Raw genomic sequence first — 18,451 nt, forward strand, 5'->3', positions numbered from 1 at the left:
GCTGTTTCACGGCAACTATACCTGACCTGTTTGTGGAGACTGGCAGGTACAGGTGTATGGCAGGGCAGCTAGGGCACGTGGTGGTTGTGCTAGCGGTTGTATTCCGTGCTGAGTCACATTTTGGGCTGCGTTGTGGCACTCTGTTGGCACTTTGGACTCCCTGCACGTGTGTTTTGGCCATTAGTGGTTACCAGCCGCGTGCAATCTGTCTTGGGGTCCTACTAACCAAGCAACCCCAGCATGTCTCGTGAGCGAGTGGACTGTCAGTTTGAAAGTTTGAGGCTCCCACAGGGACTTAACTACCCAGCTTTTACCTGTTCTACCAATCTTCCTGCCACCATTCTTTGTGTGGGTGGAGGGGGCTGCTTCAGCAAGTCCAAGAGAGGGAGGTAAGTGAACAACCACAGTTGCTATTGTTGCTGTTGGAGCCTTGGACCTTACCCTGCTTCATTTCTACATTGTTTGCCAGACTGCTGACCTACTTCGCTGGCCTTGTCACTTTTGCGATTGTTCTTTATCTTGCATTTTTCCCCTATCTTGGCCGGTTCCTTGTACCTTGACGATTCTTTTCTCCCCCCTACCTTGTGACCAACCTGGGGAAACGGAAGTGTGCTGGTGTTGGTGGTTCTGTAACAGCGATCCCCTTCCCAAAACCACATCAATAGACCGGATGCTGCAGAGGGCAGTTGGGACGAAGTCTACTGATATTTATTTGACAGATGAGATTCTTCCTGGATGCAGGAGGTATGCCACAGACATCGTTCAATCTATCGGAAGCAACTTCTGCTATTTTTTACAACTTAAACACTATTTAAAATATGACCTCCCGAGGCTGCTGCTTTTGCTCCCATTCTCCACCAAGGTTATTTCCTATGATCAATAATCCTCGAATAGGATCTACAACATAAGTCTCAGATCGTTTTGATGTGCTGGATAGAGTTGATTGAATCAGTGTTGGGGTGGGTCAACAAAGCAATAGCCTTTTAGAAGGGGCAACTGTTGGCTTCCTCCAGAGGGGGCGGGAGTGAGGCCAACACCCCCCCCCCCCTCCCATTAGCATCATGAGGGCGCAAACAAATTCACACTGTCTGCCCTAGTCCTCCAACCCTTCCTCCCAGAATACTATAGCTAGATCCCCCATCCTTATTCCACGTGGGTGCTGCACGCTGCCTTCCAGGCTTTGTGGTAAATGAAGAGGGCATCCTACTCATGGCACCTCCTTCTCTTGAGGTTTGTGAATCTGGTAATTTGTACAATGCCCACAGCATCTCTACCAGTTTAGGTACTCCAAGTCCTGCACCCGTGAGCCCTTACAGTGGGTATCCGGCTTGTGAGTTGGAACAAAGCAGGCATTAAATCCAAGATGCCGGATGCAAATTGGGGCCACTTTCTGGAGGGATTTCAAATCTGCATTTTCCAAGAAACTTGGACAGTTGACAAGCTTTATAAGCAAGACTTTGAGGTCCGACAGGTCTGAAGACACTTCGTAACGGTGTGAGTTTCATGTCCGAACCAACAGATTACCATTTCTAGACCAAGCAGCACTCTGGCCATACGTATTTTGCGATGCTCCTTAACATGTAAGAAAAAGACCAAATAAGTTTGTGCATCGCTGCTCTAATTTAGGGACAACCCAACGAAGGCCGGTCATCACATTTCCTGCACTGAACCGAGATAGAAGCATATTTGCAGTATCACTCAGTTTTTAGGTCTCGCCTACGCAGCGTGCATGCGCTGCATAGGAGACCTATAGCCGTGGTTCAGCTCTTTTAAGCACACACTCGTGCTTGTGGTGGCATACGCCTTGCGGGAGTGCGCAGCAGCGCGCCACAAGCATGAGTATGTGCTTTGAAAAAGAGCAGAGTGCTCTTCCCGAGCACGTGTGCACCACTCGTGGGTGCACCCCTCCGCCTCTCTCTCCCGCTGCAGCCTGGAAGTACAAGCAACTTGCTCATAGTGTCAATCAAGTTACCTGCCTTTCCCACACCACATCACGGCACCCAATGAAACAACTGTTTGTTTCCTTCGCCCGCCTACCTATCGGCCAACAGTCTCTGCTGAAAGACTACGCGCGGTGCCCTTCAACAGCAGAGTAATGGCGTCACTCGTTTTCAGGATGGTACTTGCAAGTCGCAGGAGCTTCTCGTGAGTTTTCATATTTGACTGAAAATCGTGGACGGAAGTGATGCTTTACTTTGCCCCTGATATTGGCCTCGCCTCTCACACTGTTGAATCCGCGAAATACTGTTGAAGCTTTCAGGGTCGCAGTGTACGACAATCTGTGTACACTGTACAGTGCTTCAAGGGGCATGGTTCTAGTTCGCGCTCCTCTACCCTACAGGCGGGGCTACGGCTCACGCAGGTTTCGTCAAAAGACCAATAGAATAACCTTTAATGTAGATGACGAAGTTGGTGTAATTTGCAGCAGCATCACTCAGCACCATCACAGCATCGCTCGGCGCCACCACAGCATCGCTGGGCGCCACCACAGATTCGCTCGGCGCTGCCACAGCCTAGCCGCTCGGCGCTGCCACAGCCTAGCCGCTCGGCGCTGCCACAGCCTCGCCGCTTGGGGCCGCCACAGCCTCGCCGCTTGGGGCCGCCACAGCCTCGCCGCTTGGGGCCGCCACAGCCTCGCCGCTCGGGCCGCCACAGCCTCGCCGCTCGGGGCCGCCACAGCCTCGCCGCTCGGGGCCGCCACAGCCTCGCCGCTCGGGGCCGCCGCAGCCTCGCCGCTCGGGGCCGCCGCAGCCTCGCCGCTCGGGGCCGCCGCAGCCTCGCCGCTCGGGGCCGCCGCAGCCTCGCCGCTCGGGGCCGCCGCAGCCTCGCCGCTCGGGGCCGCCGCAGCCTCGCCGCTCGGGGCCGCCGCAGCCTCGCCGCTCGGGGCCGCCGCAGCCTCGCCGCTCGGGGCCGCCGCAGCCTCGCCGCTCGGGGCCGCCGCAGCCTCGCCGCTCTGGGCCGCCGCAGCCTCGCCGCTCTGGGCCGCCGCAGCCTCGCCGCTCTGGGCCGCCGCAGCCTCGCCGCTCTGGGCCGCCGCAGCCTCGCCGCTCTGGGCCGCCGCAGCCTCGCCGCTCTGGGCCGCCGCAGCCTCGCCGCTCGGGGCCGCCGCGGCCTCTGCTCGGGGCCGCCGCGGCCTCGCCGCTCGGGGCCGCTACAGCATCGCCGCTCGGCGCCGCCACATCAGTATCCGTATCAGATTCTAGCCACAGATTCCTTCACGTAGAATTATCCCCAGGCGTGAGACTGGATCCGGAAACTTTTTGCCACAGCATCTGTGTGCCGGGGTGCGGGGCGACATCACGCGACTCCACCCACGTGTCGTCCGCATACGTGACGTCAGCGTGGTCACATAAGACCCACCCCGGCGCACCTACGTCAGTTTTCTTCGGAGAACTTTTCCGCACCACAACGCGGAACCATCAGATAAACTGTGGAAGCATGGGAACAGTGTGCGAAGAGCAGAAAAATTGGAAAGAAACTGTGACTAACACCGCCACCAGAGTAGTGCCAACACCGCAGAACCCAAGGGCAGGGAAAGAAGAAGAACACGCAGAAACCTGCGCAGTCACCCTGCCAGCATATAGACAACTTCCCATCCCTGTGCCCCGGAGGCAAGAACATGCGTAAAAGTCATGGCATGCGGAGGAACACCACCCCCTCCCCATCTTTTTTTTTTTTGTTTGTTTTTTTTTGTTTTTTTTTTTTGTTTTTTTTTTAAACCTTTATTACAGAAGTCAAAAGAGATTCAAAAATGGGCCTACAACCTTCGGGCCGGCCGCTAGCAAACAATAAGAGCATAGAATACAAGTGGGAAACACACGCTGCAGCGTGAGAGAGATCACAGGAGTTGGAAAGAAAAAACGTTGGCGGCCACACCGTCCGGACCCCCCAGATGGCGGTTCCATTTTTATGTAAGAAATAACAAACAAATCCACAAGGCAGCAAGAAGTTGAAGCAGCAGTATGAGCTCCCCTGGGGAGGACCCTACCGATCCACAGGAAAAGCGGGGGCGGACAGGCCAGAGCGGAGACAAGTGGACTCAGTACCCAGAACCAAGGAGACAAGGAGACTAGGGAGACGGGGCCAGTGCCAGATCAGGCGTCAGCGGCGGGGTACAAATTCCGCCACGGTAGGAGTTCCAGGGGCCCCACACTTTCACTCATTTCCCAGGCTTACCTCTCGCGACATACACCACTTTTTCCCGAAACATACACCAATCCATGTTGTCCTTCCATGCCGAGATCGTTGGCGACCTCTGGGAGCCCCACAGTTGCGCTATGTCACGCTTGGCCACCATATAGCCCAGAGTCACCCACCACGTCTGCGGCACTGAGTAATCAGTTGGCTCCGACACATTTAGCAGACACCTCCTCGCCTCAGGAAGCAGCGGCACATGTGTGACCGCCTGCAACACCGCATGCACACCACGCCAGAATCGCGCCACCTCCGGACATTCCCACAAAATATGGACGAAGGTCCCTAATGAACCACACCCACGCTTACACAACCCATCCACGGAATATCCCATACGCATCAGACCCGGCCCCGTAACATAGACCCTATGGAGTATTTTGAGCTGGACGAAGCGAAGGCGGGCCGGTATGGCCACCTCTTTCGGGGAGGCCACCGCAGACACCCAGTCCTCGTCGTCCAGCTCCCCCCCCCCCTCCCCATCTTGAGCAAGGAATGGGACCAGTCCCAAGACAGACAGGGACAACAAACCTCCAAGCCACCCCAACCTAGAGGGCAACCACCCACAAGGTACAAGGGCAAGACAAGGCCAGATGACCCTTAAGCAGGGGATAGCAATGGAAGGAAGGGGAGGGAGGACAGTGATAGAAGGCACTCCACCCCCCCAACCTGGAGTAACCAGAGCAGCAGAGCACCGGAACCCCATTCTCCAAAGGACCAAGGAGGAATGAATCGCCCCCAGACGGAGCCACCCGACAAGAACAAGGAAGGCACACACAGGAGACACAGCCCCCCCCCCCCCCCCCCCCACTGGGAGGAGAGTACCGAAGACCCACCCAAAGGTCCTCGCAGAATAGGGGAGGAAGGGCGGGCCGTGAAGGAATCTGCGGCTAGAATCTTCTCTACCAGATACATCGTTACCGAAGGTTAGTAACTCGTACATCTGATAGGCTACTAGCCGCAGATTCCTTCACGTAGAATAGATACCCTAGCAATACCCTCTGGGAAGGAGGGTCTGTGAAAGGACCCCACCAGCCAATGCAGAACAGAGGACCCCACAGGGCATCTGTGGACCAGGTAGAACCTCGCCCCTGCCAGGCCAAGGGGACCCCCATAAGCAGGACCACACGGACCCCAAGGGCTTGTAGGAGGGAAAGAAGGCTGAAGAGGCTTGTACACTCACAGCAGAGGAACCAAGGGCAAGGACTGAGAGGCCAAAGCACCCCACTCCCCCACAAGGCAACACAGCTTTCGCCCAGCGCCAAGATAGGAAAGTGGAAGAAAAAGAAGTCTAGAGGGCCCAAGTAAACTAGGGAAAAGAAGGCGCACCCATTCCAGATGGAGAGAAGCCTGCCAGCCAGAACAGCGCCGGCAGTCAAGCAAGAAGGACAGCCCGAGGCCCCAGGAAGGCAGAGTAGGTGCCGCCTGGTAAGCGAGACACAGGATCATCCCAGACCTCAGGACAGCAGCAGGGAGAGGAGGAGATGCCCGGGCCACCCCTACGAGTGGCCGCGCACACGACCACAGGAAGCAAAAGCAACCTACTTAAATGCCATGGAAAACAGGCACCCGAAGGCGGCCAGAACCCTCTAGCAGAGCACAAGCCATATGACCGCTACCACTACCCCACATAGGGTACGTGAAGTCCCAAGATAAGGGAACCCTCTTTGGAAGAACTTTCGCAGCAGAGGAAAAAACAAAAGAGCCACGGGGAAAAAACACCCCCGCTGAAGGCTTGACAAGCAGCCCAAGCAAAGCAGAATGCCCAATCTCAGGGCCAAGCCTGCGCAACAACTCCTGCAGAACCACACACCATCCACACAAGGGCCGTCCCGCAGCCAACAATGCCAAAGTCCCAAGGAAGGACGTAAACTGACAGACAGACTGCACAGCCAGAACAGCCAGCTTAAGAAGGCTCAGAATCAACCCAACTTAGAAGTTCACTGAGGAGGGGACAGAGGAGGAGGAGGATAAGGCGGAGGAGGAGGACAGAGCCCTGCCAAGAGCCTTTGGATGGCGGTGTCAGCCGGGGCATGGAACAACAAGCTGCCATCAAATGGAAGGTCTCTGAGTCTCTCCCGAATATTCTCAGGCAATTCTCCGTCCCGAAGCCAAGCATGGCGACGGAGAGCGACTGAGGAAGCCATGGCCCGGCCCAGCACCTCTGAGATGTCCGGAGCGGAGAATAAACGCCGCAAGCTCCCGGCCATCCAATGCATGATGCCGTAAGTCCACCAGGCCAGACTCCTGGGACGCTGCAGATCCCAGAGACTCAGCAGAGTCCCACAAACAGGAGGAGGTCCTAGCCAGCACACACAAGGTGTTAAGGGCCCGCAGGGCCACGCTGTTCGAGGCAAACATGTTGCGTCCCCCAGAGTCCAGCCAGCGGGCCTCTCGGACGGCGGAGTCAACAGTGGTGGCAGGGAGGGAAAAGTAGTCCGCAAAAGGGGGCTGGCGGCTGAGGGGTGAAGGGAAAGACACGCCGGGTCATGCGACACCGGGAGGTGGCGGTGCAGAAGATGCTGAGGCACCGGGTCCCTTGAGGCAGAACGCCTCCAAGCCCCCGTCAGGGAAGAAAGGAGCGAACCTTCAAAGGGAAGTAAGATTTCCCTCCCACCAGAGCCCTGGTGGAGGACCTCCAATAGATGGTCCACCAGAAAGTGAGCCACCCATGTGCAGGATGCCCACAGCCGTGGACACCGCGTGAGTGAAGGCCGCACCCGCCTCCGTAGGGCCCCGCGGTGGAGAAATCAGCTCCTCCTTGGGCGACAGCTGCAAACTAAGGCGCCCGTCCCCGAGGCCATGCGGGGCGGGCAAGGGCCAGACCTGGAAGTCAGAAGGAGCCGAAGAATGAGGGACCTGCCGCTCTTCCAACGAACACCTCTGCCCCAGGAAGTGCGGGGAGCCACCCTTCGATGCCGGTGAAAGACACCACACGGCGACCAGTCTCCGGGGAGGACGACGGCAATATGCAGCTTGCCTCCGGAGAAGGAGCCTCTGAAGACGAATCCGCGGTACGACCCCTGCGTGGCACCATAGAATCCGCTGCTTGAGGTAGGACGTCCGCACCAGCCGGCGTCACCGGACAAGGTACCTCCAAGTCACCCTGCACCAGAGCAGAGACTGGAGTAGAGCTGGAGCCGCACCGGCCCCGGGGCGGCGCCAGAGTGACCCCGACCCCCGCCGAGGCAGCCACCTGTGTGGGGGAACGAGACGGGCCTGGGGAGTGGCACGAAGCCCTCCACTGGCCGCGGCCCAGAATGAGGCGAAGATCGCTCGGCAACCCATGTGGCGGTGCCAGGGACGATTCAACCTCCGACTCTCCCTCCGACACGGCAGCTGCCTGTGGGGAGGGACGAGAGGGGCCTGGAGAGGGACGAGGGGTCTTCCCTTGACCCCGGAGCGGGATGAGGGGGGGTCCACTGACCCCCGTGGCTCCGCACGGTCCAGCTGCTGCCGGCGCCATAGCGGCGTCACCTCGGCCTTAGACAGGACCACCTTGTCAAAGGACCGAAAGGGGCTCGGGATGTGACCCGAGCCCCGGCGACCTCCCGCGACACCACAGGGACCCCCGCGGGTGTTTGCGGCGAGACAGACTCCATGGCCTGAAGGAGGTGCCCCAGAGGAGCCGCACCCCAACAGTACCACATCCTCCGAGCCTGGATCCGAACCAGTCGGCGCCGGAGCCACCGGCAGCGCTGCAGAGGGCCCTGCGCAGAGCGAGGGATCCGCCGATGCCCCAGGAGGGGAAGGAGGAGATGACTCCAGCGAGGCCTGCAAAGCCACCGCGTATGTCTCCATTTGGACTCTTGACGCCCCAACACTGGGAAACGGTGGATAGGACTACACGCGGGGCCGCATCACCCACGGAGAGTCCACACCCCCAGTAGGCCAGAAACCAGGCCCCGGGGAAAAAACTGCGACACTTACCCACTGGGGAGCGACGCTGACGTGACATTGGAGAATGGCGAGGACGGCGACCACAGCCATATCTGAAGCCGTCCGCCGAAACAGACCGAGGAACGCGGAAAATGAAAAAACTGACGTAGGCGTGCCGGGGCGGGTCTTATGTGACCTCTCTGATGTCACGTATGCGGACGACGCCTGGCGGAGTCGCGTGATGTCGCCCCCGGCGCACAGGAATGCTGTGGCAAAAAGTTTCCTGATCCAGTCTCACGCCTGGGGATAATTCTATGTGAAGGAATCTGCGGCTAGTAGTTTCTCATACTTTTTTTAATATGGTCGTTCAGTTGTACATAATGTCTTCTTGGTTATATATAAGGTAAAAATGCTTCTGACACTTTTTTATTATAACTTTTCAGCATGCTGCGCAGCAGCCACACTTCTCTACAGCACAGCTTGAAGACATTGGTTAAGTCAATAACTCTGGCTAAACACTTACAAGGCCTCAAAGGCGAGACCTATTGGCTAAGCCAATGCTTGTTTTTTAGGTTTCGGATGCTGCTCACATACAGCTGCCCCTTCCATCTATTTATCCTTACACAATTGTAGACGCCGTAAAAATCCGCATCATACATAAACCCTGTGGCTTCCTGTAAAAGGCAATGGTCCTAAATGCGTGTAGAAAGAAAACATTATTTGTTAGCCACTGTTCGCAAATGTCATGAAAAATCCCTTTATGCTGAAACTTGTACAAATCAAAACACTTGGATATTTATCTCTTTCGCTGTTAGATGTACTTGTAATGTTTCACATGTGTTTTGTTATCCAAATAACTTTGTACCTCTATTTTTTGATGTATGCTGTGGCTGTATGAGAGGGTATGAGAGATTGTATGATTGAAATACTTGAAACCTGTATCATTCTGATGTATGTTGGCTGATAGATGAGATTTATTTATTTTTGTTATATTTTTGAAATTCCCTTTTTTTAACAATAAATGTATTGTATTTGAGATCTACTCTCGTGTCCTTCTGGTTATTGTTACATGCGCCCTTAATTTAAATTGATTGTCTTTCGTTTGTTGTAAAAGAAGAATTGCCGACGAGTTTTTTTCATTTGAATTAAGCTAGGACATTCTACATTCAGTATTGATACCCTCCCCTCCATAGCAGGTAGACCGTCAGGCTGTCTGCTTATATGGATTAAAACCTCTCGTATACTCTATTGAGGTTATGGGTACTGATTCCCCTCCCCCTCATCCTCCTCTCAATTAAACTGTCTCCGAAGCTGGGTACTCCCGCCATCTTGGTAAATGTGTACAAAAGGTTGTCGTCTTTTAATAAGTTGTCCCAAACTATAAAAATGCTTGGGGGGGTGTTTCCTGCCTTCACTTAAGACAAAGAGCCCCAAGATGAGTGCAATCGCCATTCAGATTTCAGATCTTGCCGCCACCTATGGCTTAAGAGCCTGTAATGGACGTACCCCATCAGATCTCACTGATAAGCCAACCTTTAAGAGGAGACTATTCCAGCAACATTTATGACATTTTACTGGATCTTACGATCTGGCATGAGATGTTAGATATGGAGATTACTGATAGCTTATAGAGCGATCACTTTCCTCTTGCCCTTACACTAAAAGGGAACCGGATCAAGGTGAAAGCTAGTATTGGAGCAACATCCCTTTACACCATGGCCTTGAGCAATAATAGGTGCAAAATAAAGTGGGTGGATATTGTAAGAAACGAGGCTTCAAAGTGATATATGGTTCTGTCCATAGCGCACTCATCAATTGTATAGATCAGGCCTGCGCTCTCCCATCAGATATTTGCCATGCATGAAGCATTATTTGGGTAACAGAAACCTTTTTTTGAGAGGAAAATCCGACCCTGCAGAGCTGCCATTAGAACATAAATGGGTTGTCCAAAAATGCACGGTTGCTAAAACAGCCCTGATGGAAGCTTTAAAAAGGAATATGAGGTAAAATATTTTACAAGCCAGATGGAATTACACCCAAGAAATTAAATCCAGTAAGTCCCAGTGGGAAGCGAAAGTTTGAGAGGATCTGTTGGAAGCTGCTAAGGGTAGGGACTCTAGGTTGTTCTGGCATCTGGTTATCCACAATGGCAGCGAATAGTATGCATCCCCCAAATGCCATATCCCGAGGCTGACTGGGTGGAGCATTTTACGACCCTCTATGCAGAGCCACTCTTCAAAATATCCCCAAAAAACCTGGATTCCTATTCCTCTGGAAGGGCTATTATTGAGGAGGTAGTATATTTCACCATCGATGAATCATTCATTGCATTGAAAGACCAGAAAGTGGGGAAAGTTCCTGGCCTTGATGGCTCCTCTCGGACCTGTTTTGTGCTGGACCTCTGCTATGGGCTCCCTATAATAAATATCCTGACTAATGCAATCTTAGTGAGTGAACCCTATCCCCAATTCATGGATAGTGGCTGAAATAATGCCTATTTATAAATAATTTGTTCAAGCCAAGAGCCTGGTAACTAACGCCCTATATCCCTGATCGATAACGTACATAAAATATATAGTAAACAACTTCTGGTAAGACTTTTAGATTAGATTATCTCCAATGAAGCCCTAGCCCACCTCCAACCTGGCTTCACTCCCAAAACTAGCACTGTGGACCATATTTTTCAGTTTTAGACCCTAAAATGGAAAGGTGCCGACCTAGAACGGGCAGGGGGTGTCACCTTCGTTGATTTTTGTGCAGCATTTGTCCCAAGGACCAACCTCTGGAAGATCCTCACGAAAATCGTGGTTCCGTCAGGGCTATTGATGTTGATTCAGAATCTGGACACTGTTAAGTATGCCAGAGTCGGATGGAGCCAGCGGGCTGGGGGAGGGGGACCATAGAACTTTCCAATAGGGCGTGTTTCAGTGTCCTTGCTCCAACATTATTTTTACAATCTCTTAATGAAAGTATACCCTATTTAATGAATTTTGTGAATGACTGTCCCAAAATTGCTGGCTCCGAAATACCAAGTCTGCTATTCGCAGACGATGCACTCATCCTCTTATCCAAAACTGCTGTCGGCCTTAACGTCCTTTTGGGAAGTTTAACACATTTTGTAAAGACCACGTCCTTGAAATAAACAAGTCTAAAACAAAATATAATAGTCACCCATGGTAAGAAAGTCAAAGGGAATGTAGCTCTAGATGGAACCAAATTGGATAAGGTGACAGAATTTGAATATCTAGCAGTGAGTTTGTCTAACTCCACCATTTGGTCAGCGCAGATGGAAAAAGGCTCTGTCCTTTAACCACAAAGCAGTGTCTATTAGATCTGCTAAAAAAGCCTCCTCTTATCCTAATTCTCCAGCAATGGAAATGTATAGGGCCCAAGCATGCAATGCTACTCTTTAGGGTTCTGATTTGTTGGGGATATTGCATAGGGCCCAGCATGCAATGCTACTCTTTATGGTTCTGATTTGTTGGGGATATTGCAATCTGGACATGTAGGATGAAGGCGCAAATTCATTTTTTAATCTTATACTGAAGCTACCAAAAGGTACTCCACTACTTCCCCTAAGGTTTGACATAAATGTTAAGCAAATTTCAGACACAGACCATCTTAATCCTTTTTTGTTTTGGGCAAGATAATGGACAACAGAGCAACTTGTGCCGTACAGAGATTGCCTTGGCCGCTACTTGGCCCTTAGGGTCCTGTGGTTAGCCCATGCCAAACTATAGCTGGTTAAATTAGGAGAGCCTGATTTCTGGCTGCAACCATCATCCGTGACTAGCAGCCCCCGAAATCTCATTAAAGACCATTACTGGAATGTTGTCCTGGGCTCTAAAACTTTTGCTGTTACCACTGGCAGTCCATCTAATCAGTACCTGTCTTTTAAATGTGTCTTTCATTATGGAGATGTTGTGGACTATGTGAATATGCCATTGTCTAGGTCTCTTTTATATCAAATTTAGATTGGGGATCATACACACAGCTTATGTGACCTCCTTTTGGGGGGGGAGTAATTTTAACTCCTCCAATCTCTTGCCCCATGCGTTGTCAGTCAGTTGAGAACAAGAAGCATCTACTCTTTTTCTGTGGTGCATTCATCAAACAGCGTGATCACCCTCTGTCGCCTTCTCTGGCTAGACGAAGGGCAAAATGCCTTGAATATGCAGGGCAGATACTAGGAGCTGTCATTTACCAGCTACTTAGTTGATATAGCATGTCAGACAAACAGTTATCAATACCCCAGCGCACCATGCACTTTAAGTTTAAACGGGTTTACGGCTCCCTTTTAGAGATTTTAACTGTTTTTATTCTTTTGTATCTTTTTAGCTGCTAGATAATGGGTTTTGTCGAAAGGCCCTATTATGTTCCTGTTTGTTGGAAATAGAATTTTCTTTTAATGGTTTATGCTTTATTAAAATACTTATACATTATTAAAATACTTATACATTATTAAAATACTTAAACTCTCCCATGTAAATCTATACTTCTATGTGTACTTTTATGCTTTCGGCAGCGTTAATCTTTCTGGATTCACATGCTGTGCATGATTCCTCCATCTATTGGTTGGGTCCGTAATGGTGTCTAAAATTTTCTGTTGTCCTACTACTTTTGTTTGTTGTTGGTCGATGCACCTCCATATGATGCACCTTGTGACGTAGTCGTGCTTCCTCCGGAATCTCCCACCTTTGGTTGGCATCTTCTGAATCTTTTTTTTCCTGCTGTTGGGTCTAAATGCATGCAGGAGGGTCTCCATCAACGAGAAGAAAGAATTTATCGAAGAACCAGAGAAGAAAGACTGAATTCTAAGCTGGAGAGAATGAGTTAAGATACAGAGAAGGTCCGGGAACACAAAAAAGTATTTTCATAAACGAACACCGAAAATGCTCATGCTGGGGCACCTTGTACTCTGTGATGGAGAAGACACCATCCCAGTTCTGCAAGATCTGTCCTCACAAGTTCCCAAAGAAGGACCCACACCCAGTCTACAATCTCTGCCTACTGGTGGACCATCGCAGTGAAGATTGTAACACCTGCATAGTTTTTGCACTGAAGGCCCTGAGCGTAAGAGTGACCCACCATAACATGCAAGGCCAACGTCCCTGTGAGATTTGGGCCTGTCTAGCAACGAGGAGGAGAATGTCGCTGAGTGGCCAGAAGGAGATGTTGAGGCAGAGATTCAAATCGTAGATGCTGAGTAGACGTCCAACTGAGTTAAGAGACACAGCATCCTTAAAGCTGGTGGCTGAAACCCAAAAAACAGAGGCTAAGACTGCGTTATCGTCTAAACCCTCGCCGACCGCAAGCCGGTCCAAAGAAAAACTCTTGGATCCTTAAAGGACACCACAGCGGTATAAACCCCATCTCTCACCCTTGAATGGCTTTATCTCCCATGGGCAATAGTACTACTCAATCACTTTTCATCTCTGCTATTAAATATTACGATGACCAATGCCAATCATCATTGTATGTCTGGCAGAGAGGTAGCCTCATTCCAACTTTAGAAACTGTACGTATTTCATCTTATGAAGGAGCTGTTTGTGGCTGTTGGTCTGCTGCTCTGTCATGTCAATTTAAATGCCACTTTTATGTTGTAGCAGTGTGTCATACTGTTACGTTCTTCCCCTCCAGTTCGCAGCTTTGTCTGGTCATGGACGAAGGGCCCTCCAGATTGGTGGAGTGAGAGTTGTGGTAAAAAGGAGTCTGTGCATTGCATAGCTGTGGCTCACACTGACCGTTTTTTCCACATACTCCCCTTTGGCTCTATCCATCATTGTCTTGGTTTCCAGTGTAGCCCAGCCTAAATTTGAAGACCCTTCACAGCCGGAATAAAAAACATTGGTCCATTTCCTCTATTGCATTAATATCTCTAACGTAAATATCGGATTTCTAGTGCTCAAGTTATCAGCCTGAGAAAAGTTTCCCATTTTTAACTGTGAATGCCTAGTCCAAGAGGAGAAATTTGTTTTGTGTGAAGTCAAATTGAAAATGTTAGATTCTCCCTCTTCTGTATGTGTTTGTGGTTAATGACATGCCGAGCGCCATTACAGCAGGTCATGTGTATTGACATTTAGAAACAAGTGCAGCATTACAATAGTTCAGCACTTGCTTAGATATAAAATAAAAATCTGTTGGGACCCAGTTAAACATTGGCAGTTCCACCAACGTTCCTTTGGCCTCATTTTTTGATTAAAGGAAAGATTATGCTTACCCGTCAAAAAGGTTAAATATGCATGTTCTCCCCCATACATTTTTAAACACTGGATCATTCGATGAAGCTGTATACAGGTACTCCAACATTTACTTTTGACCAAAATGCCCAGTAACCGTGTCACAACTAGGGTCATTCTTCTCTTCATCAATCTGAACCTTCCCCCAAGCCTTGACACCATTCTCAAAATATTTCCATAGCAGAATTGGATTGTGTGCTTTCAAACTTCAGCGGATGAGATGTTACAAAGAGAGGCCCTGCTATCTTGTGTTGTGGTATATTTGCTTCTGTCCTTCCGAGTGACACTGAGGGCTTGAGAACAAAGGTTCTCTCCACTTTTGTCGCCTTACCCGATGGGCTCCTATAGACTGCTTTACCCGATGGGCTCCTATAGACTGCTTTACCCGATGGGTTCCTAGAGAGACTGCTTTACCCGATGGGCTCCTAGAGAGAGTGCTTTACCCGTTAGGCTCCTAAAGAGTGCTTTACCCGGCAGGCTCCAAGAGAGTGCTTTACCTGGCAGGCTCCTAGAGAGACTGCTTTATCCGAGGGGATCCTAGAGAGACTGCTTTACCCGATGGGATCCTAGAGAGACTGCTTTACCCGATGGGATCCTAGAGAGACTGCTTTACCCGATGGGATCCTAGAGAGACTGCTTTACCCGATGGGATCCTAGAGAGACTGCTTTACCCGATGGGCTCCTAGAGAGACTGCTTTACCTGATGGGCTCCTAGAGAGGGCTTTACCCGATAGGCTTATAGAGAGAGACTGCTTTACCCGATGGCCTCCTAAAGAGACTGCTTTACCCGATGGCCTCCTTGAGAGAGTGCTTTACCCGATGGGTTCCTAGAAAGAGTGCTTTAACTGGGCAACCCAGCAACATGTCACAGAGCGTTAGAGATGGGTTCTTATTAAAAGGGTTTTTTTTTTTTGCCGGATCTTGCAGCACGCCTTTTGTCTAGGCCATGTTAGTCTTTCCCCAGTGGAGCATACGTTTGAAACATTTCAAGAAAAAGGTCCTAAAACTTTGCTCCGTGTTTGCAGTTTTTTTGTCAGCCGGTTTAGAAGAATTGGATGGGCTGAGCACCATTATTTGCTTTTACAGCTATTTAGCATCACATAGAACTCGCAAAGCCGCTTAAATACAACTCTGAGAATATGGATATTCCTTCTAACACAACCTTTGATCTATTCTTAGATAATTAATTTCCTTCACACACTTACCCCACATGTATATGACGACAGTAATACATTGGTTGCTGATTTTCCTTGTTAATGTATGGATTCTGTACAGGAACAATCAAGATAACTATTTTTAGGTTGGATTTTCCCCCCTATAGCAAGTATGATGCTGATGTAACAAAAGCGGCTCAGTATTTCTTTGTGCTCTGTTAATTAATATCCACTTATTAATTTCAGTGTACCATTGAAGGATGGTTAATATTCGCTGTTGATGAAAGCTGGTGGTTCAGTAGATGGCAGAAGTCCCATGTTTTTCAGAGAAATGTATCTGTGGTGATGAGAATGGTGTACGTTAATATTGCCTCAGCACTGGAAATGTAGTCTAATGGCAAGATAAGACAAATCTCTGTCCGAACCGGATGTATATGATGAGGTGTTGTGTCAAAAATAACTAGATAGCAAACAACTATCAATATCAAATGCATTAATTCAAACTCCTTGTTGCACACTGCTTGAATATATTTAGTTTGTAATCGGAAGCAATTTTTCTTAAAAGGCTACCATCAGTGTTGCCTGCTATGTATTAACTGAATGTAAATATTTTCTAGGACAGTGATGGGGACAAAAGTGACGATAACCTGGTAGTAGATGTGTCGAATGAGGTAATTAACAGCTTTTTTGGATATTCTAAAAATTTCAATTTATACATTGTAAGTTTCAAGCGATGAATGCCATATATGTAATATATTTTAGACAACATGCTTGACAGTTATCTCCTTGGTATTGTGCGTTAAGGGGCATTGTCGATCCACGCTGATACTACAGATTTAAAAAAACGAAGGGGGAAGGAAACCAGAACTGATGAGTATGATGTTGCTAAACGAACATCTTAAGAGATTTGCTTATTTCCTCCTTTTCCTTTAAATTGCTACACCTTTTCTGTTTTATAAAATGCAGAAAACTGTTCCCAAAAAATTAGATCCTTAAGCAACCCACGAGCAGCTGTTTGCAAATCATTGCACTCTTCATGATTGCTCATCTTTGCACCCACTGCTGTAAATAGGGGCAGCCCCCTTCGATCGGAGACTCCTCTGTTTGGATAGTTTCTTAAAGCTTTCCAGAGCTAGCTACCGAGATGTTTGTTTGTGAGGGTGTGTTTATATCTCTGTACATCTTGTAGGTATTTCTAAAACATCTCCAATGTATCGTCTAGGTGTGGTTTGTCAGTTTCCTCGAATGGCCCCAGGGCTCCATCTTAATTGATGTAGATAAATACTTTCACACAGTGTACATACTAGCACTATCCAGTCTGTCAGCAGGAAGACTACTTTTTTTGCTTCTCTGCCAGGTAGTTCTTCCGTGGTCTCTTCGAGACCTGCTGTGTTCAGGCTCCGTCCATTGCCCGCCGATATTTTCAATTGGTTCTTGTGACTGTCTTTTGTAAATGCTTTGTCTTTTGTTACTTTGCTTACAAGTCCCTCCTTTTTTACTCTTTTAACCTCCGATAAGGACTTGCCCCTTTTACATGTTTTTCCCTGTATGGATTTAGAGTTTGTGAGCACTCTTTTGTTAATAACTTCGGCAGGGCTGCCACTGCAGGTACAACAGCTATGCACTGCCGAACCGCACTTTACTGACAAGTTCTTGTAATTTTAGGTGTGTTTTTCTATGCTTTCGGTTGCAATAGAGTGTAAGGTAGCATTTTATGTATTCTATTTTCCAGCAAGGCATGCCGCACCTGATCCTTGCCAATAGCGGCCGCATGTCTTTTCTTTTGTTGTGCGCGGCACAGTGGATTTTTATTTTTTGAGCACGACATGCTGCGGTTCATCTTTACCAATGGCAGCCCGCAAGAGGACACCAGCGTCCGTGCAGGCTGCACATGCTGCATGTTATTACAAAACACCATAGCCCACTATCTCGTCCACTGTAGCTCATGTTAAAGCTTAAGAAGCGCCCTTCGTTGACAACCTGTTGTGTCCAAGACACAAAGGCATCAGCAAAGCAATTGCATTAACGCACCCACCCATCTCCTGCTAAACCAGCCCCTGTCCCGTAATTACGCTTGCGCATTAGACACCCGGCACAGGGGCATTGTTTCTGGTTGCAGTTCCATGCCCGGCAGATAAGGGGGCAACGCAATAAAGAGGCAGATCAACTCTTATTTTAGCTGACCGTGCAAAGGCAACGCTTCTGAGAGTACAGTGTCTGTTTCTTTAGTAGCTTACCACCATCAATTGCTCTAACTTTCAACAATGCGAGACCTATTGCATTGCAAATGCTTGTTTTTCTTGCGTGAAGTTATTTGATCTTTTTTTACTGCATGATGCCAGTGGTTGGACTGGAATTCATCGAAAAATAGAACTAACAAAAAGTTAAGGTTTTTTTAATCACACACAGTATTGACATAACTCATGGTCTTCTTGTCCACCAGTGAATGCACGTTTTTCTCTTTTCTTTGCATGCATTTTCTTACCAGTGGCCCATGCTTCAGAATACTCCTGACTGCTTGTCTTGTGGTACCTGTTTGCCAGGATTTTTATAAGGACCATACATTTTTATATTTGCATTAGCAAATGTTTGTTTGCAGTCATTTATGTCACTACTGACAGTGCATCTCATGCAGTGGGAGTTCTAATACTGTGGCAGAAGTGGCCTCTCAGATTTGGATGGTTATCCTAGGATGAGGTCAGCTGGCTTAGGTACAGAACCATATTGTTGGCGGTAAAGCTAAAAACCATTAAACCTTGATATTGCTAGAGAATGAAACGGCTTGATTTTGATAACCTGGAGAGTATAGGCACTGATGTAATCCTTGATACTGATTAGCATCTATCTTTTCTGATGAGCCTGTTCCATTTTGGTCACCTGTGACTAGTGTAAGTGCCTGGTAAAGTGGTTGATGGGCTTCTTGTGGAGTACTTTGTAAAGGATGCAACATGTCTTGAAGGGAATGAGGGGAGGCACTGGAAATCTCAT

The 18,451-nt window shown here is 49.3% G+C and overlaps 1 protein-coding gene across 8 annotated transcripts in view; it reads left to right on the top strand.

Moving 5' to 3' along the window:
- The window catches only part of LOC146866091 (transducin-like enhancer protein 1), a 136,216-nt gene that overhangs the window by 78,048 nt on the left and 39,717 nt on the right, over positions 1-18,451 (top strand). For all 8 annotated transcript variants that reach the window (XM_085633200.1, XM_085633214.1, XM_085633189.1 and 5 more), the window contains one exon: positions 16,081-16,134. In XM_085633200.1, coding sequence (XP_085489326.1) covers positions 16,081-16,134 — 54 coding nt within the window. The remainder of the gene's footprint in view (positions 1-16,080; positions 16,135-18,451) is intronic.

This window comes from Triturus cristatus, chromosome 2_1, assembly GCF_964204655.1.
Source record: "Triturus cristatus chromosome 2_1, aTriCri1.1, whole genome shotgun sequence".
NCBI classification, from domain to species: Eukaryota; Metazoa; Chordata; class Amphibia; order Caudata; family Salamandridae; genus Triturus; species Triturus cristatus.